The sequence below is a fragment of the Bacillus rossius genome, chromosome 3, assembly GCF_032445375.1.
Source record: "Bacillus rossius redtenbacheri isolate Brsri chromosome 3, Brsri_v3, whole genome shotgun sequence".
NCBI classification, from domain to species: domain Eukaryota; kingdom Metazoa; phylum Arthropoda; class Insecta; order Phasmatodea; family Bacillidae; genus Bacillus; species Bacillus rossius.
Window position 1 is genome coordinate 30,302,742 of NC_086332.1, and position 21,875 is coordinate 30,324,616.

Consider the following 21,875-nt stretch of genomic DNA (forward strand, 5'->3'; position numbering starts at 1 on the left):
ATCGGGGTGTGCAGAGATCTGAATTTATAAACAGCAGGTAGGTATTAGCTTACCTTTACGGGTTAAAATATGATTGTGTAGATAAGTATTTAAGATTTGTGACAGGTATAATCTTTATAATGTAGCTAACAACGAATGATTATCTCGGAGAACCGTAGCTACAACACACTCACTTGGCAGAAGATGAGGTCTCGCAGCTCCTGCGGCTCGTAGGACATGTGCATGACCCTGCCGTCACGACAAACGCACTTTAGCGACTTCTCCCCAACCTGCACCACCAGCGACGTCCTGAGGATGGCATCGTAGCCGTGGGTCATGATGTTGATCTTCACACACGACTGCATTGGGGAATTCAGTGCGTTCCAATGGGACACGATCAGGGGATCCTTCACCTCCTTGGCCATGGTGTCTAGGACGTATTCAGTCCGCCGCCGCATGAAGAAATGTTGCGCTTGCTGAATAATTTGTTCCAGCAGTGTCTGGCTGAGCATTGGAAACATCGCACGAAACATTATACAACTGCTACATCATTCATCAACCAATCATTAAGGAAGCATTATTAGTAATATAATAAGGCAAGGTATCAATAGGGTTTTATTTTAAGTCAAATGGATATGGATAGGCATGAAGGGCACAAGTTTTGTGTATCGAGTCATGTTGGAGGTTGGAATCGAACCACAGATCTTCACCAGAGGAACACGCTACCGAGAAATCATGGCCATTTAAGACTGTATCTAAAGAAAAAAAGGATGGGTCTATTCCACATTTCTTCGATTCAGATTCCAAGATTTCTCTCAATTCCAACTTTGATTCCAACACCAATTTTTTACTTACTCACTGAACAAAATAACAGAAATACAAGCAGAAGGTAAACCTAAAAAAAACCCTTTAGATGCCTAAATATATTGTCTGCCATAATACGAGCCCTAAATATTTTTTCTCGTGTAACAATTTTTTTTTTACTTGGACAATATTTACATACATAAGTAGTGATGGGACGAGACTCGAAAATTAGAGTCGAGTCGAGCGAGTAGCATCAGCTCGGCTCGGCTCGGCATTCGAGTTTATTTTACTCGACGGGGCGAAACTCGAAAGGAAATTGGGTAAAACTCGATGATAAAATATAATAAAATTGAATTACAATTCTTAATACCGTATTTACTCGCGTAAAGGCCCCGCCCGCGTATAAGCCCCCCTCCTTGTTTTGTAAACATTTTTGAGAAAAAATTTAAAAACGTGTTTTTCTGGGTTTATCTGAGGGCAGGGCAGCTTGGCATGCATCAAACAACAATCCATGTATTGTGAGCGGCGGGAGGTGATTTTGTAAGCGGCAGTGATACAGAGACTGGTATTATAGTTTGTCCGTTCTCAGTAGGACCGTCGTGAGGCATGCCAGACGTAAGCAGTTAGTCCTATCTCAAACGACATAAAGATAAAGAAAGCTGGACTCGCGCGCTGCCGCTGTGTTGATGTGGAGTGTTGTCGGAGAAGAAGAGGGGAAGTGAAGGAGGAAGGGAAGTGGGTCAAGGATTCTAACACTCCTTTGTCTGGTTGGCTGGCTAGCTGGCAGGAGGGAGGTTAAGCCACGCCTCCGCCTCTCCCCTAATGCAAAGCGCTGCCTCTGCCTCTCTCCCCCCCTGTCATAGCGCTGCCTCTCCCCCCTGCGGAGTCGTTGCCTCTCTCATCCTCCTGCCGCGTCGCTGCCTCCCCCGAACATCCTCATTCGAACAAAGACGCACGACTTGAAAAGAAAAATCTATTTTTTCCTCCAAATTCGCGTATAGGCCCCCTCCCCTTTTTTGGAGTCAAAATTTGGGGGAAAAAGGGGGGCCTTTACGCGAGTAAATACGGTATCTCCTTACGTGACTTCGGCCGACACTAAAAATACGTACGTAAGACCGAAACACGTACTTAAAAACAATGACGACAATCGGCCATATTATTTATATTTTAGTTTTACATATTGCCAACTTAACAGGTGTGACCACATAGCAAAGAAGACGAACACATTTTTAATAAACAAAACACGAATTAAATTTTATAATCTTAATATCGGCCCAAATATTACTTTTTTTTTAGTAAATCCGTGCTACAATCGGCGCAACGTTACAATAATAAATTAACGGTAGCGTTATATTTGTGTTACAGAGCGCATGTTTGCGACTGATACGCCACCAATCACGAAATGGCAGTTAAAAAAAACAACTTAGCTCCACTAATTTTAGGAAGTGTAGGTTGGCGAACATGAATTTTTTTTCCGTGTTTGTTTACACTATTACGTTCGGCGAGATTGCATTTTGTATAATTGTTTGCTATCCAAGTTAAGTGGCAAGTTAAAATTAATTATGAAGTATAAAGTATTTTATAAAGTGTAACTATTTAATAGATACAAATACAAAAGCATGGATTGGTTGGAAGTGCCAGCTTGCGATTGGCCGGCAACGTAACGGCGTTAGTGTTGTCGCAATAATCTTTAAATGTATTATATATGTTATGGGAACGTTTATTGTAATGTTGCGTTAATTGTAGCACGGCCTTACACTTCCCATAAGTGAAAGTTTTCAAAAATGTTCTAATGATTGTGTGAAACGTAACCTAACCTTCGCGCCAACAAGCCTAAATTATATTCATTTTTTTATTGACTCGTGAATGCTGCAGGCCGCAGCTAACTCGTTCGGTCCAAAATAAGGTAAATATGTAGTTGAGCGGTATTTGCGAAAAAAAAATGTTAAAAACTGAAAATACTTTAATTATATGCTCTTTAAATTCCTCTTTTCATTAAAGCCGGCAGATATAAGAAATTCCAAATACTTTATGAGATATCGAATTTTTTAATTTTCATAGTTGGGCGATATTTGTTAAATAAAATTTAAAAATTCTGAAAATACTTTAATTGTATGCTCTTTAAATTCCTCTTTTCATTAAAGCCGGCAGATATAAGAAATTCCAAATACTTTATGAGATATCGAATTTTTTAATTTTCATAGTTGGGCGATATTTGTTAAATAAAATTTAAAAATTCTGAAAATACTTTAATTATATGCTCTTTAAATTCCTCTTTTCATTAAAGCCGGCAGATATAAGAAATTCCAAATACTTTAGGAGATATCAAATTTTTTGATTTTCATAGTTGGGCAATATTTGTTAAATAAAATTTAAAAATTCAAAAAATACTTTTTTCTATGCTCTATACCTCAATTATTGAATTGTATTATATCAGTTAAGAATTTATTCTAAATGAATTATTTGTATTAATACTTGTATTTTAAATATATTTGATTACGTGGGCCAGTCTAAGGACTCTTAGCAAAATATTCAAGCTCAACTTAAGTGTCAAAGATTCAAATAAAAATTCAGACTCAAATCGACTCGACTTGAATTTATGATCTACAAACTCGACTCGAATCGACTCAAACTAATTATTGTATAATTCGACTCGACTCGACTCGACTTAAAAATTTGCAGGTTCGTACATCTCTATACATAAGTTACATCTGTAATGTTGTCTACATTCATGACAGAGTTAAGGGTACAAACATTTAACAGTATTATATTAATATAAACTTGAAAATAATGCACGTATTGAGCTGCCCTCCCTAATTCTTCCCCAACAAACCAGAACCTAATAATGAAATAAATATGTCTAGCCAACCGATAAATTATTCTAGCAATTTTTGAACCACATTCACCACCAACAAATAAGTACAAAATAAATCACGCGTCCTTATGAAATTCCTCTCTTTACTGTGACAGTTTTGACATTCCTCTGTGTGTGCTTCGCTAGATTTACATCCAAGAAAGTTTCAACTTGCATTAAAACCCCAACTGATCATGATGTATTTTTCTTTTTACTCTGATTCAAATTAAATACCTAGATACAATTATCACGGAAGCTGTTCCAGCTTGGCAAATTAAACATAAATATAAACGTTCAAAAAGTGCAACATGTACAAAAAAAAAGTTGCTTCACACATTGGCAACGTGTTTCACATAAACATTAAAACTTAGCTATTCATTTTTATAACTTTTAACATTCAAAAATTCAATTTTTTTTACATACCATATTTTAGGTGGATAATAGTATGTATTGACATAAAAAAAGAGAAAAGAGAACAAGAGAACAATTTTAATACATGATAAAAGAATAAAATAAAAAACTAAAATGTTTATGAAAGCATGTTTTGGCCAATCTGATTTAAATTACTCAAATCAACATGGCTCTATGGTTGCTCATAGATAGTGGAGATAAAATTATTGTATTGAAGGGAGGTTATAAAATATTTTCCTGGCAACTACAGAAAACTAAGTAATGTTAGTATGCTATTACGTAAAAATATATGTATCGAACTGTGGTTGTGTACTAACCTAAAATTTTGTGTACTATGTAAAGATCTCCATTTAATTTTTCAAATACCTGCAAAAATTATATAACTATTTGTAATAACAGCAACTTGAACTTTCACGAGGCTTTTATATATTTAGTGAAGAGGGCCTATCCCACATACAAAAAAAAAACATACACCTTATACACCCTGGCAAATAACACATAAAATACACACACTGAATGAATCTAATAAAAAAGTTAACAATTATGATCGCAGTGAAAAATGAGTAAGTTGCAGTGAAAATTGACAGAAGCATAACATTGAAGAATCATCAGTTCCATCCCTAATAAAAAGTCTAGATTTGAAGTAGAAATTAAATTGTAAAAGATTCATCACACACACGAGTATTACTCCAGTTTTGGTATTTAAAGATGGACTTAATGACATTACTAGTACTCTACAACACTAATATGCTGGAGTAGAATACAAGTGCCCCAAGTTGTGCCACAGAGTTTCACTGCTGGATGATTCTCCAACTAAGCCTGTGCGAAGTTTCAACTAAGTAAATCAATCAAAGTTCTTTTTAATATTCGGTTTGAATTCAAAAGGAAATTTGCTATTTGTTTTATTTGAAGCTTCAGTTGTGATGCAAAGCTTCGCGTTTGTTGCAAAGTTTTAAAGCATCGGAAGCCTAAAATTTGCTCATGAAAATTATTTTTTTTTGGTGTTGTAAATATTTTACTTGAATCAAGTTGGTTACTTAAAAATAAAACAACAAAGGAGAGACTTCATTAGCTTTCATGAATGCTCAATATTTATACTATGCATGGTTATTTTATGATGTTTATTGAATAATGTTATATATAAATGGCCCAACTGGTTAATCAATTAGTGCAAATATTATAAAAAAAAAATATTTTTTTTTTTTAAATTTAATTCTGTATTTTGTAAAATAAGTAGTTTGATTCGACTTCGCAAATATTTTAAACATTCAATTCAATATTCGCTTCACATGAGAAAAAAAAACTAGTATTAGCACAGCCGTATCTCCAACTTACTAATTCACACTGATAATGCACCATAGATTGAAAGCCGAAAAGCCAAACAAACCTCTTGGTGATTTCAGTCAGCTCATGCTTGTCCGCCGCCATCGGCCCCGCTAGGCAGCGCCGCTTGCTGGGGCCGATCGGGCCGGACGAGGGGTGAGGGAACGGGTGGTGTGTGTTCTTGTGGTGGACCTCACGCAGGAGCTGGTGGAGCGAGTGTTCCAGCACGTGATCGTGCTCAGACTTCTGTGGCGGGGCCGCCGCCGGCTTCTTGTCGCTCACCGCGCTGTGGCACAGCCCAATGATCAGCTGGATTCCAGGAAGGAACTGAAAATTGCAAACACAACCACCGACGTGACACACCACAAAACTGAGACACAAGAAACTTCTTAGCTTACGCACGTCACTTATGCCAACTTCATTCAGCAATCGAACAGAAAGTTACAAAACCATTTGATTTAAGTTTGAGAATTAGGGTTCTTTACAGTATGAATTTAATGTTATGTGCATCATGAAAGAGCTTACATTTGAACTAACTAATCTGGCACATGAGTCTTGTCACAAAACTCTCAACACGAAACAAGTATAAGTAGAGGTCCATAAAAATTGTTGGTAAAATGGATGTGGGTACACAATGTTACATAAAGAGCAAAACGTCACTTGGTCTTTAGTTGAAATAAACATTTTCTGGTTTTCTGGTTTCTTGTCCATTTTCCAATTTTTTTTAATGTTTAAAACTGTACCGATTCACAAAGTTTGACGATATGCAGATTCAACTGTTGCCGATTCACAGATTCCAAACTGATAGGAAAACATATTTTGGTTAAAATATTTTTAGTAAATTTAATCATTTATCCTAAATATCTCATTTTTAGAAAAGCATACAATGCAAATGCACATGTATTATAGTTTTAGTAAGCAGAAGTCAATTAAAAATAAATTTTATTACATGACACCAATGTATCTGAGGAGTATATGTGTAGTCCACTCATTATATACATATAAAAGAGGTATTCTGGTGCAAAAGGTTGAGGTGTTTTGAAACTTGGCAGGATTGAAGATTTGGGTGTCCTGTATATAACCTTACGTTTGCGACCTTGAACGGTCGCCGTGGCTGCCGCCATCTTGAAAAAATGATACCTAAAATAGTTTTTTTTTCAAATAACTTATATCTTAAAGATTTTAGAGAAAAATGTTTAAGATAAAAAATTAAGAAGATAAAATTGTCTACAAAATTACTCCTATGCATTTTTTTCATCAGACCTAATGTTTCCGAGTTACAGGGCCGAACATTTAAGAGAGTGGTTATAAACTGTAGAAAATCGGTATTTACAAGCTACGTTTCACCTATGTCCCGTCCAATAGCATACAAAAAAACGTTTGATACAATAAAGAAATAAAAAACCCTCTCCCTTCTACCAACTCTTTTCCACCCCACCCCTGAGGACGAGTTGAGTTCTCAGTTTTTTAATGCGCATTAACTTCAGACTTCCATTGTCAGAAACAAGATGCACTTGACCTGCAGACAATGTGTGCAGTAGTTGTTACGTGTAGTTTAAAGAAACATAGGGCTAAATAAAAGAAAGGTTAAGAGATATTACTTTTTTTTAATGTGAAAATGTATTATTTAAGCTTATAATAGTGATTTCCAGGGAAAATATCATGCCTGCCGATGAATACAGTATGTTAAACGAAACAATGTATTTCTTTGCTAGTGATCTGTTATTTACATTTAATTTTACTTATTTGCAGTGTACAAGGACACTAGGGATGCCCTATCTGCATAATGTCTGTGAAGAAATAGAAGAATTCAGCAACATCCGAACGGTAACAACAGAGCAGCATGTTGATATGCGCCCAACATATAAGCAACGTGACAGAAACGATGTGATAAAGATTACAGAATGGTTGTCACAACATAATCCGTTTCCGCAAGTCGACAGTTTACTCTCCATCAACAGTGGCATCGTTGGTGTTGGAACATTACCTACATTGCCATGTGGCCCGAGAAATGGGTGCTGTGGCTGACAAGACTGTTGGCAACAATTTTGGCTCCTTAAAATTCAAGCGTAAAAATGTAGTACTTTCGTTGGGAGCAGCAAATAGCAGTGTCAAAGTAAATAACATTCCTATTTTCATCAATCCACTGCTGTTGTTTCAAAGAATCTGTATAACCAAATAAGCGATGAAGAATTGAAAAATTATTTCAAATATGAACTTGCACCATTCCCTCTATCATTATTTAATGAGGATGGTATGCGAAAAGGAACAAAATCGTCACTGTTTAAAGCATTCTGCCCAGTGGACAAACCTGTACAACTGAATGACAGATTGCATGTATTGGATGGCGGCTTCTTGTTGCATCGAGTGGTATGGCATCGCAACGATTCGTATGGCACAATATGCATGTACTACGTGCAAAGGTGCAATATGTCCACAGACACTTTGGTCCTAATACAGTTGTAGTCTTTGATGGTTATCCAGCAAACACTGCTAGCCGTAATACAAAGATTGCAGAAAGATGTCGATGCTCCAGAGCACATATGTCTACTGATATAATTTTTGGTAAAGAGATGATTCTGCCTGTTTCGCAAAAAAAATTCTTGGTGAGCGATGCTAACAAAAGGAATTTAATTTCCATGTTAGTTGCAAAGCTTGAAGAAAATAATTTCACAGTGAAGCAGGCAGTAGAAGATGCGGATGTGCTTATCATTCAGACAGCCATCGACATTTCGTCAACATTTACACGTGTTTTTGTTGTCGGAGAAGATATAGATTTGTTGGTTCTCTTAACTGCAAAGGCGAGAAATCATTCAAATATTTTTTTGCTAAAACCGGCAATTGGTAAAACTGTAGAAACACTTTATTCGACACGAAGCCTAAAATATAACGAAGATGTGGCTAAGAATCTTTTGTTTTTACATGCAATCGGTGGTTGTGATACCACCTCTGCTCTATTTAACCAAGGTAAATTGAAGTTCCTCAGTCTCTTGGAAAAAAACGAATCGTTACTTCACACTGCAGCAACCTTCAAAGACATAGAAACAGATTTAGAGGCTCTCGCCACAGCTGGTGAACATTCTTATTGGCACTGTATGGTGGATCATCTGCAGAGTACACATTGGATTCACTAAGCTTCAACACTTTTGTGAAATCTGTGTCCAAGAACAAATTTAATCTTGCATCCCTTCCACCCACAAGAGATGCTGAAAGACAACACTGTCTGCGAGCATACCACCAAGTCACGATGTGGTGTGATCGTGAAAAAGATTCTGAGAAATATGGCTGGCAGAAAACAAAACATGGGCTCCATGCTGTTCGCACTACGTCAGAACCAGCTCCCAAAAACATTTTAAAATCAATATCCTGTAAATGTAAAAAACGGTGTGCAGGAGCATGTGGATGTCGGAAAATTGGCTTAAAGTGCTTGGTGATGTGTCTTTACTGCAATGGGATAGCATGTGAAAACATTCCTGATTTAGTAGCGGATTCCAACTCAGAAGACACATTCGAGGTTGATGACGTCCTCGATTCTTTGGCGAGGGTGTTGGAGGAGGATGGATATGAGCAAGACTCTAAAGATTGTGAGCATAGTGAACCTGGGACATCGCTTAGTACAAAACGACAGAACACATACATGTAAGTTTTGAGCAAGGATTGTTTTGAGCTAGGACTGTTTTGAGCGTGGATTAGGCCTACGAGGGATACATTTTAAAAATACGTGCCGCTAAACTCTACCTCATGGGTGGTGTGGAAACTAGTTGATTAAATGATAAAACATTTATTACTTGATTTCTTAAAACAACTTTTAGTATGCTAATGGGCAGATACCGGTAATCAGTCCTAAGTAACTTGCCATTGCGTATATAATTCTATTTTTAAATATTTGTCTCAGTTTTCGGCCCAGAAACCCCGAAACTTTCGGTCTGACGAAAAAAGTGCATAATAGCACTTTTGTATACAATTTTATCCTCTACATTTTTTATCTGAAACATTTTTTCTGTAAAACATTCAGGAACTAGGTTGTTCGCAAAAACCTATTTTTTCAAGATAGCGGTGGTCGCGGTGGTCACCCAAGGTCGCAAACTTAAAGTTATATTTGAGGCTCCCAAGTCTACAATCCTGCCAAGTTTCAAAACTCCTCAACTTTTTGCACTAAAATTATACCTAATGAGTGGATTAATATAGCTATGAAGAAAGTAGGTATTGATTGTTTTTGAATGGCTTAGAAAAAGATGACAGTTACAAATTATTCAGCACTCGGAACTAGGTTTCAGAACAAAAGTAACGATTGTAGCCATGATAATTTTATTTTATTCCTAATATTCTGGTTTAACTTAAAAATGTTATTAAATACGTTATATGAACACATATTCAAAGAAAACTAGTATTTCACAGGGTAAATTACCTCTCCTACCACGAAAAAAAAATATCATGGTGCATCTTCTATGATTATAGCAAAAACATGGCAAAAGATTACACATAACAGACGATTTTACGGAAGCTGAAACTTAACTTACGTGTGTACATTGCTATAACTTTTTACATCTTAATACATTTTTACATGTGAATTTAGGTTTTATTTCACTTAAGGAAAAAAAACTAATATTTTGCTGTTTTCCCACAAACTGAGGTCAATTTCAGTGTTATTTTGTGACACTGAGGTATGTGAAATTTCAGTGCTCCTAGCATAAGTTTACAAATGAAAATTGGTGAATAGTTAAAAGTGAAAAACTAAAACAGTACCATTGTAGTCCACTCAATATAAAATTTTTTTGATCACATTGATAGTTAACATTTTTCATGGACACAATATTGAACCTTTTTGAAAGTAATAAAACGTTTCATGCTATGGATTATAACAAAGATTGAATTTAAGAACAACAGAAAAATACAGTTGTAAAGAAACATGTTTTACCGTTGCCAATATTTGATTGCCCACCACCATGTGGGGTATAGGTGCTTGCAGCTGAACAGCTTCCTTGGCCAACTGGTTGAACAGTTCTTTGCAGAATAAGACGTTCTGTGCTGCCTCCAGCTTTTGCTGCCAGTGGACGTCGGGGTTGGCGGTGGTGGGGCTCGGGCCCAGAGTGTTTATTGTCGCACTGCACAGATCCTCCTGATCTGCAACATGAGGAAGTTACCTTCATAAGCAAGCTGGCTGTGCAGACATGTGCTCACGGGTCTCAGCATTCACATCAAGCTGAAATGCAGCAAGCACTCTACATTTGTTAAATTTATCTCCTCAGGCAAAACCACCTTCTTAAAGATGCCATTGTTTTTTGAGTAATGAGTGTCTTTTTTTGTTATTGTATCTAGTAAACAAATTTAAAAAATGTTTAATAGTATGTGGCTATTAGCCATTCATATACTTACTACTCACAGTGCTGGAGCAGAGCAGCATAGAAGGCTACACATATATATATTTATTTTGAATCTTATTTATAATGTCAAGCTATCTTCCACCATTACTAGTTTAAACCATGGTCAAAATATAATGAACAATTATATAATACAAATGTAGTACCTAGCACAAAATATATTAAATTCAGTGGTATTGTAGTATAGAATATGATACCATAACTAATATATGAACTGTATTGTGTTCTGTACTAGAATAGATAGGGCTATAGTATACTGTACAATAAACCGGGTATTAAAATCATAAATGAATATGAATAAATAATTTATAAAACATGGTATTGCAAAAGTGATATCTGTACTATGTATGTTCAGTCTGGCTAAGCTTCTAATGCTAGCGAGAATAACTGGGATGCCAAGCCAGGAACAGTCGCTTTACTCATCAGGGTCAACATGAGAGGGTTGAGTTTAGAGAATTTTTCTGTAAAAATGCACCGTTTATATGATACAGCACAAGGACAGAACCTAATTGTACGCAACAGTTAATTATTTTTAATGTAAATAAGTAAAAATAAAATAAAATGTTTTGGTGTTTTCTGCAACATTTAAATAAATTGTATTTTTAATTTCAATAGAGGTAAAACAAGTACACCAAAAATATTTGGTGAAACAATCTAAATACAATCTAGGTTCCATGCCTGGATGATATATGATGAATTTAACGTATGCACTACCACAAATATGGAAAAATTATAAGATACAAGATTAAGTAGGTTTATCTCGTCAAAAGGAACAGTAAGTGACAAAGGGCAGAGAAGAAGGTTCAACCTGAAAAAGTAACATAAGCAGGGAGCGAAGAAAGACCAAGAAAGAGATGGGAGAAGCAGTCAACATAAGGTGAACGGAACAGAGATGAAGACATGGGAAAGAGCGAGGGCGGAGAGTAGCAGAAGGATGACAGCAAATGGAAGCAGTTCACAGAGGCTGTGGGAAGTGAGAGAAGTGGTGTGGATCGGCAGCAGTGACGGAAACTCAGTGCAAAGGTAAAACCCACCTTTCTGACACAGAACTTCTATGTAACCCACGCCCTGCAGTTCGCTGGGCACGGTGACCCGCAGCGCAGAGCTGGGCTTGGCGGGCGTAGCTGCTCCCGGGGACGGAGGCGGGCTGCCGGCACTCTGGGACTCATCCTCAGCTTTGGTCACCTCGAACAGTCCTGTCTGAGCGTACTTCGATCCCGCTGGAAAGATTGAACACACATCACATCGAGGCTCTGACTTTCAAAACTCTAATTCAATGTAAGTGTCTGTAACTCTGCATTGATTGGTCTCATACCTTCAGGTATGTGAAGAAAAAAAAAACCTAGGTTCAATTCCCAGCCAACTTGTGAAAAATTTCTTTCCCAATTCTGAACTGTGACGTTCCTTTACGCAACCTTGATAATGAAAGCCACTGCTTGAAAAACTCAGGTGCATCCCAACTTCACATTCAGAAACTAAGCAAAATTGATGACTTCCTCACTGTTCTAGTAAGTACAATTTTTGATACATACTGTACAAAATGGTACATGCATGGTGACTTTACACAAGAACTCAGGCACAATCAATTAAGTCCAAAGGGTCCTCCTACCAACGTGATCTTGATTTGATTTCCGACACGGGCAAAACAATATTTTTTTGCAAGTGGGAACTGTTGCAGACGTTAATGATGACAGGTTAATGATCTTAATGCAGACATATCAATGTTTAAAGTTACAAAAACCCTACACTAGAGTAACTACTTGCTATAAAAATGAACAACATACAAACCTGTTCTGTAACTAAGGTCTCCTATGATTGAGTTAGAAACTTTCTTTAACCTCCAGTTTTGACGAAGTCTTAACAGCTCAATGTGAAAATCTGGTGTAGTGCGATTACGTGTCATTTCATTTTGAGTGTTACGAAGTCTGTCCGCACCATTCAGCAGAACAGATGCTGCACCAAACAAAGCCTGAGGAAAGAAAAAAAAAACATTACCAACTAATAAATAACAATAACATGCATATTACATAGCATAACTAAATGCACAAAATATAATATAATTTTATGACATTACAAATACCCTCTACACACTAGAAAATGTTAGCTGTGGAGTCTATATGACTAAGAAAACACACAAATAAGTACGTATGAAATTCCCTAATTACTTGTTGATGGATTTTTCCTATTTGTGGAACTTTTTAAACCAAATATATAATAATGATAAAATACTGAGAAATTTCAGTAAACTGCATTTCATAACTTCTGTGACTAATGAAACAACAAAAAAGATGCACAAATCCTCCCATTTAAAAACTGCTGTATCATGTGATGAATCATCACCAAAAGGTTGTGATGAATACAGGAAAATAATTCCCAAAATATGAATTTATCACTTAATGCTCTGATGATGATTATAATATTTCTGGTGTCTTTATCATATACTGAATCCAATACACTAAAACATTTTCTGGGATGTCTGATGAGGAGCTCTAACGTATATAAACCCATAATATTCCAGTGTCCAATATCAGTCTGTTTGTGCCTGATGACGGGAACAGATGTCAGTTCCCGAAACCTTGCAACTGTTGCCATTGGAAACCTTCTGTGTTCGTCAGTGCTATCGTCGTCGTGTTGTCCATAGTACTTGTTTATCTTCATCGTTGTGTTTACATGTTTGCTACGTTGCCTGCATTTAATCTGTCTCATCATTCTTAGCCCAATGTGTTCATCTGTGTTGTTATATTATTTTTCATCACTAGTTCCTTAAACGGAATTCTTGTGCTGTCTGATATTTAGAAGTTGAACATTTTGTCCGTGCTGTCGTCATTGTGTTGTCCATAATAATTGTTTAGTATCATCATTGGTTCTGTTTGTCGGTCATCAGCTGATTCAGTCTTGTTTTCTGTGAAATTTTTATCTTCAAATTTTTTATTTATTTTTTTATTTTCAGAATTTTTCCATGACAAACAGTGCAGTGCTGCAATATGTATGTCCTAAAAGATGCATTAAATATATAGCAGCTTAAAACCCAATTTTAAAAATCAGCCAAACAAAGCACAAGTTACAAGAAATGAAACAACTCTGCATATACATAACTTGGGAGTTTTTCCTTTTCTGTCTCTTTCCAATTTTGATGATACATTTGTCCTTGAATTTCCCAAGCTCGGCAGGGAACTACCATTTCTGTCTCTCTTACACTTCAGGGCACACCTGTCTCTCTCTTTCACTCTCTAACACTTGATGAGTTTTACTGCCACATTGCATAATGCTTTCAAACAAAGGATAATAACAAAACAAGTAAAATATGACTACACTTGAATACTTAACCAAATACGTAATGACTTTAAGCTGCTTTTTAAAATTTAAATGATGTAAATTAAGGGCGCTGGAAGGCTAATGCAGTCGCCCGAATACCGCTAGGTAGCGGAGACTGCTCTACAGGCGCTGGTGGCTGGAAGAGTGTCTTATCGCAGTTACAATCTGTAGTTGCCCTCTCTGTCGCACCCGGGCCGTGCCGAGCTGTGCTGGGCAACAGGAAGGGATCAGCTACCAGTGTTGTTAACTCCACGGGCTAGCCTCGGGCGACGTGTCACAGCCGAGAGGTGACGTCAGCGAACCCTGACCTTGAAGGAACGCACGTCCCTTGCCAAGAATGAATACCCGGCTTCCTGCAGCGATTGTGTCTTAGCCTTATGGCCTACCACTGTTAAAATCGACAAATGTGTATGGTAATTATGTTTTCTCACGTATATTCCTAAACTTATATACGTACACATAACTGATAATGTATATTGCGTTCCGTTGTTTTGTATGCAGTTAGTATAAATGAAATTGGAAATATAAAAACCACTATACAGAAAACAACGATTTAGGTAGTGGATTTTTAAAATAAACACTTAAAAAAGATTGTGTTCTATCAAAATTATATTAAAAAATAATGATGTCGCTTATACGTCCCTCTCATGCGACATGGGTCGTTTATTCTATTCCAAACCTCTTTATGACTCAATTTATGAGCACTGAGTTGTTACCATAACACTGTTATGTAAAGTCAAATCAAACACGTGATTTTAAAGTGATATCGCAAACTGTTCTCTTGGAGATTGTACATGATCTAAATTGCATTCGTAACAGTTTACTTACTACATAAGAAATAGTGCATGGCTCGAAAGTTATATCTCGTCACATTTAGTACAAAATGCGTACTAATTTTTAATGATATAATATATTTAACATTAAAATACTCTGTGGAAGGGAACACACAGTTAATTATTATATATGGTGTTCAAAACCGATCTAAAAAATAAGTATATCTTCAAATAAAAAAATCCATCAAGAAATATGCTGTTCATCAATAACTTGTTTGGAATCCCAGTTTTGCTGTGGGATTTCCAAACATTTGTATATTTTTTAACACAGACATTTTTAGTGACTACTTATCTTGCCTATTGCTACAAAGTTTTGTAGTTATATTACATGTGATTTTATTTTGGAAATAGCCAAACATATCTCAATTCAAATCCAAGTTATTTAAATTAGGCCATTATACATGCTCATAATATACATATGTCAACTGGCATTTTGGTATTGAATCCCTAATATTGAGGATGCAGTCTATGGAAGTCTTCAAACACCATTTTAATTTTGATAAAGCAACACAAATTTAATTTTCAATACTGAGGTTAGCTCTATACTATTTAGACTTGGACCTTGTATCTGGATCTAACTTTACTGTTAAAGGCAGTGTAAGCCTACTTACTATCTCTTGGATAGCTAGTTAAGTTATTCACACAGATCAGTCAATCCAGCAAATGATCGTGTAATAAAAATAAGCTGCTGTGTCCTTTGCGACGCTTGGCGGCACCCCGGAGTGCCGTGGTGCGTAGGTACAGAGGGAGGTAATGTCATTCTTGTTCACAACTTAAGGTTATTGGCATACATGTAAGTTTACCCTTTAGCTCCATGTTTGCTTTCAATTTCAAATAAACACATTTAGGTACCCTTGTAAAATGTTTTAATAATTCCAAATGTATTTAAGTATAGTGCGATAATAAACAAAAGAGCCTTCTTGGACATTGACACTGCTGGCTGTGTGGTTATTTTGCTAGTCATCGCATTATATCTGAATACCTTTTACCTGTAACAATTTAATTCTATTGACGTGCAATCTTGTTGAAATTTATGTTCACCTCACTGAAGGTAAGCACATGAAGACGTAGTTTAGAAACAATGTTGATTTTACTTAAAGGACATAGTGATGAAAAAGGCTTCTTTCCTACAACTGTCAAAATCTAGTGTACTTACACACTTGTATACACGTACCCCTTAAAAATTGGCCGGTCTAAATTCATCTTTATTCTCTCCACAGATGACTCACCTTCTTTCTGGCATAAACTTGGACAATGGGCTTCGTCTCCACTGGTTCTTGCTGCACAGGATCCAATACCAAGTAACGTTTTTCCTTTGCTATTGACAGAACATCTGCCAGCACACAGACTTCGGTGAGAGCACTCCTGGTGAAAATAAACTAGTGTAAGTTTGTTCTGCAGAGCAGAATTAAAAATTAGATCTTGCAAAATTAGAGAGTTACATCCTGGGAGCTGTAGCTTGACAAACGACATCGTGAATGTAATTTTATCATGGCTTGGTTCTAGAGACAATGAGTTACAAATGAGTAAAAATATAAGTAATGGTAGTTTTCTGCTAGTTTTCATAATTTATAAGTAATGATTACCAGAAATTTCACAAACCTCACATACTAGACTTGTATGAAAACATTGCACTGAAAATAAATAGACAGACAATATTAAACCACACATTATTAAAATTGTCACAGTTGTAATTTTTAAGTGCCATCAAATTTTTATTTTTCATGGTATTCACCTTTCAGATACTATTTACTTGTTTATGGTTCCATAAATTGTTAAAATTCATTATTTTCACAGATAATTGTTTAATTGCCATATCTTTGAAACTGTATGATGGAAACATCTCATATAATAAAACCATCCAAGAAACTATGTGTTTTATTTACTTTTTGAGAGCGTAGAATAAAGTTAATGTTTCAAAATTATTAATTGCAGCCCTGCAAAAATGCCCTTCTAAAACTCAGACAAAGGTGAATACATAATATCTAAATGAATAAAATATGTAACTAAGACAGAGTTTGAAATAGCTATCAGATCACTTGCTTCCCATCAAGGCAATGCAGATTCGAATTCCGGTGAGGTCTAAACTGGAATTGCCGCAAGTGGGAAACGTGGTGAATGTTGATGTGTAACTGAGGGTTTTGTCTGGGTTCTTCTATTCTCTGCACCCATTAATCATATATAATTAAGTGGATGGACGCCAAACCTCAATTAATTAACTCATTCATTCATACAAGAAATCTATGAGAAGAGGTTGAAATTGAAGCCCATTGTGGAGTCCCCTAATTTCATAGGACGATAAAATATTCCATTTCGAGGACATTGGAATGATGGTGAGCTCATGTTTTCAGAGTCAGAGACAAGTGAAAACATTTGCAATGAAGGTAATTTCAGGGAGTTATTACATTTTATAGCAGCTACCAAGAGATACAATGCTCAAACATCATTTCAAAAACACTTCCTCCAGAGCTGTATACATTAACAAAAATGCAAAACATGCTTATTGATAGATATGGTAAAGATAATTACACTTAATTTTTGTCAAACGTATTGCAGGAAGGAATATATTCATTATATTTCACTAAACTATAAAATTAAACACAAATCACTAAGTCTAGTGTTGCCGCACATACACAAGGGCAAGTTGCAAGATAGTAGACACATATATAGCCAAAGCAAAACAGATAGAAATCACTTCAGAGCTCAAAATAAAAAAAACTCTGATGACTGAAAATAAATAGCTTTTCCTCACAGGTAATGACTTGAATAATTAGTCTTGCGACAGTAAAAGGCATAATGGGTCTTCCTCTACAACAACGTATGGGTATTGACACAGATGAATGTTCAGTCAGGGCCGGCGCGTCCATATAGGCGAACTAGGCAACCGCCTAGGGCGCCAAGTAGCTGGGGGCGGCGCAGCACGACACATAACAGCTCATATAATATGTTGAACGATTATTGAAACTAGATGAAAATGGATTTTTTTTTTTTGGGGGTGTCCGGCCGGGGGGGGGGGGGGGGGGGTGAAATTAAGGTTTTTCGCCTAGGGCGCCAATTTACCTTGCACCGGCCCTGTGTTCAGTAATGCTATCGGAAACACGATGGGCAACCACTGAAATTCAGAAAGAAGATAGGTACCAATGTTTTGCTCTCAAAAACTCATTTTAAATGTAGTAAAGTGTCTGTCATACAGAAATTGATTGGAATCATCACGGAAATGATTTCTTTTTCTTTTCTTCTTCTTGGAAGAAAAGTTATCCAATCTTCGTGAAACAAGATTGGTTATAAAAATCATGACAGGGTAATCAGTTCTGTGTAGATCGTCTAAAATATTATATACATACTTTGTTTGCCATTTCCAATGCAGTGACTTTGTTACTGCTAGAAAAGCATATGCACTATCAACAACGTTTTGTGACAGCCCATTCGTAGTAAAGTGTAGCACTGAAGTAATTATTCTCAACTTCTGAGGTTTTCAAACAAATCTCGCAAATTACCTGACCAAACATAAAAGTAAACAAATGTACTTCAAGCTTGCTATATATGTGACTTTATGAGATTAAATTTTAACTAATCTTCAAGAGAGATTTCCACCTACTACTCTAAGTTTTTCATCCACCCTTCTTGACTAAGTGCAATAAATAGGCAAGAAAATACAAAGCACGACTAGGAATGTTAAAGATGTTATTACTAATTTTCTAACTCTTGTAGAGGTAGATAAGAAAATAGTGTCTGTCCTTAATAGTGAATTTTCTCTTTGGAACAAAAATTAAGTCAGTTTGTTGAAGCAACAGATTTTCCACAGAATCTAATTGAAGTCCTGAGTGCCAGCAACAAAGATGTGTATCCCTTGATCCATCAGTTGCTTCACATCCTTGCGACTCTCCGATCAGCTATGCCAATTCAAAGATGAGTTTCTCAGTCCTTCGAAAACCAAAAACTTGGCTGTGGTCACAAATTTCAGAAGATTGGTTCACAGACCTTGTACTTCTACATAAGCATCAAGATATACCAGTGACTGTACATAGCGTTACTGACTGGAAAAAAAATTAAAACTGAATTTCCTTGTTGTAATATGTTAGTAGTGTGTGTATAAATTAAAATAATAGACATACGTTTGATTTTAATTAATTTATTTTATTTTAGCAGTGGCAATCTAATATCAAAATAGAAATAAACTATTTAAATGTTATTACTGAAACTGTACATAAGTAAAGGTTTTGTAGCTTTGGATTGTCATGGTAAAGTAGTTTACATAAAGTAAAAGTATACATTTCAGGAAGAATATTAATTATGTAAATTAAGATTTATTTAGTCACAACATTATAATAAACTATCTATATTTCTCAGCACAGACTTGTAAAAAAAATAATTTTAGTTTCACTTTTTTTTGTTTTATAAAAAAAGTCTAGAATTTTTTTTTACAAATGCTATCTTTATACAATATTATAGAATTAAAAAAAAAAATACTGAAATAGGAATTTCAAAGTTATTCTGCATTTTTGAATCCACTGTCTACTACAGCAACAACATAATTAAGACCACGAAAATTTAGCTAGGTATATGTTTCACTTTAAATATATTAAAATTGTATTAGAAAATTAAATTTTGCCTCCCCTTGACCATCATTCTGGATCTGCCCGGGTGGGCAACATGCACACTTGAATACTATCCAAGATAAACTTCCGATAATCCAGTACGTTCAGGACTTTGCAGGTGCCGAATTATTGAAAATGAAGGATTATCAAACAATCTCCAGCGATCGCTCAACATTAAGTTATAGAGAAAATACAACTGTAAGATGGTGTCTGGCAGCAAAAAAATTGCTTAGCTGGAACATGAATGCAGAGTTCAGCTGAAGAAATATGAAGTGAGCCAAACATTTCCAAGCGATCCTGAACAGTGCCGAACGCTTCCAACTAATTGTGGGTCGCGTAGAGTGTTTCCAACTACCACTTATGTAAGTACTATAAAACCCTAGATTATAATTATGTTTTAGCTTAAGTTTACTTAAATGGCTTAAGTCTGTACTACCTCGCAGATTCCAGACCACTGGGCATTCTGAACAATTAAATGCCGGACTATCGGAACTGTACCGTACACGTAAAGATCCTAAGTATATAGTAAATTTAAAAAAATTATGTCCATTTTCATATTCATTATATTAACAATCATAATTAATTTTTAATATATTTCAAACACATTTATTATATTACATATTTTTACTACATTATGCTGGAATCACAATAGTGCAACAGATACGACATGAAAGCAAAATATTGGGCTTTTGTTATCCCAGCATTACACTGGATCAAAGCTATCAGATGCCTAGTTAAAATATTTAATACAATAGTCACATAAAAACTGATGCCCAACATGTTAGCTACAAATTTTTGTAATTTCTTGTATATTCATTGGAAAAGTTTGTAACGGGGCACCCAAGTCCGCAGTGAATTGCCTGAAACTTAAGTTGGTGAAATGTTCCACGAACGTACATGATAAAACAGAAAAACACCCACTATCAATGAGCACAACAGTTTCCTGGGCTGCATAGGAATGTTCTCGGTCTTACCGACAGTTACAGCCAACAAGTATTTAAGGCTACCAAGCAAGCAAGCAGGTACTCAGTCCATCAGGAGTAACCAGGAGATTCACTTTGATGATCGACGATCTCAGAAATTTACAGAGACTAGCCCGACGCCACAACAGATGAAGGCGACAGGGAGCTGATTGGCACGACGGAGAAATGTGGCGGACGACAGCAGTATGGGGTGTTGAGTGACTTGCCCATGGGTCACAGGGTATAGTCCTCCACCAACGACTGGAAACTCACGGGTGAGTTGGGGAGCCCGACAATGAGCAACACCCAGTCATCGGCAAAGCTATTGTCAACTCACAGCACAAGTAACGGGTTCAAGTCCACCAGCCATGACCCACAACTCGCTGGAAGAGTGAACTGAAACACTACTTCAAAGCAACGAGCAACATGACGACCAGAGTTAGAGTCCTCCACTGACAAGTTACTACTCACTGGGTGAGTAATGGTAGCCCAGACCCACTACACCGGCATGATTACGAGGAGGATCAACATGACCGCAGAGGGTTGCTGGTTGGGATTCAGTTACACAGACTGGGTACTAACACAGCAAGTACAGTCTCTCTGCAAATAGAAAGCTGCAGGGGCCATCAAAGAGTCGTCCTGACGACCCGCCAGGAGACACTGCTAACTGAGCACCAATCCACAAAGGTGGGTGATGGCAGATAAATCAGCAAGCTGCAGTGTTCATGTATGGGTTCCCAGACAATGTGTCACCTGGAAACACTGCACGACAGAAGGCAAGTAGTTTTACAGAAATACATCGCATCACTTGGCGGCAGTTAGTGAACTCAATTTGAAATTTGGATTTCCAAAAGAAACATTTAACTGAACTGGAGACTGTAAGCTAGAGGTGGGTTGTGACAGCAATTTTCGGTATCTGTTCCAACCTGATACTGATACAGCATTGTACCATGTTACAAGTCTCTGATACTTCTGTATCAGACGGTCCCAGGAGGCAACAAAGCTCCGCGTACGCAGACCGTGCGACCGGAAGGAGAATCTGATACATTATTTATCACGCCTGGTAATTCTCTACCTCTGATACTCTCATGCCCGCCTGATACAACCAGTATCAATCAGTTCAACATTCACTGCAGTTCGTCCTGGCCGTGTATCACCATGTTGCGGGCTGTCATGCTTTGTAGTTAGTAACTTTATAGTGAAATAAGAAATGGATAAGTGCACGAAAAAGACTTCATTTGTGTGGAATTTTTTCACGGAAAATAATGAGTTTGCTAATTGTAATTTGTGTAAACAAAAACTGAGTTATAAATCATCGACTAATCTGAAGAAACATTTGAAAAAACATTGATATAGTATGCTCACTAATGTACCTATCTGTTTTTTTATTTTTTATTTTTGATAAAATCGTGAAT

The 21,875-nt window shown here is 36.5% G+C and overlaps 1 protein-coding gene across 2 annotated transcripts in view; it reads right to left on the reverse strand.

Moving 5' to 3' along the window:
* LOC134530455 (mediator of RNA polymerase II transcription subunit 17) overlaps positions 1-21,875 on the reverse strand; it is a 45,276-nt gene that overhangs the window by 17,263 nt on the left and 6,138 nt on the right. For both annotated transcript variants that reach the window (XM_063365278.1, XM_063365280.1), the window contains exons 3-8: positions 16,130-16,265; positions 12,541-12,721; positions 11,787-11,972; positions 10,290-10,495; positions 5,436-5,698; positions 174-483 (exon numbers count right to left, since the gene is read on the reverse strand). In XM_063365278.1, the coding sequence (XP_063221348.1) occupies positions 174-483; positions 5,436-5,698; positions 10,290-10,495; positions 11,787-11,972; positions 12,541-12,721; positions 16,130-16,265 (1,282 nt within the window). The remainder of the gene's footprint in view (positions 1-173; positions 484-5,435; positions 5,699-10,289; positions 10,496-11,786; positions 11,973-12,540; positions 12,722-16,129; positions 16,266-21,875) is intronic.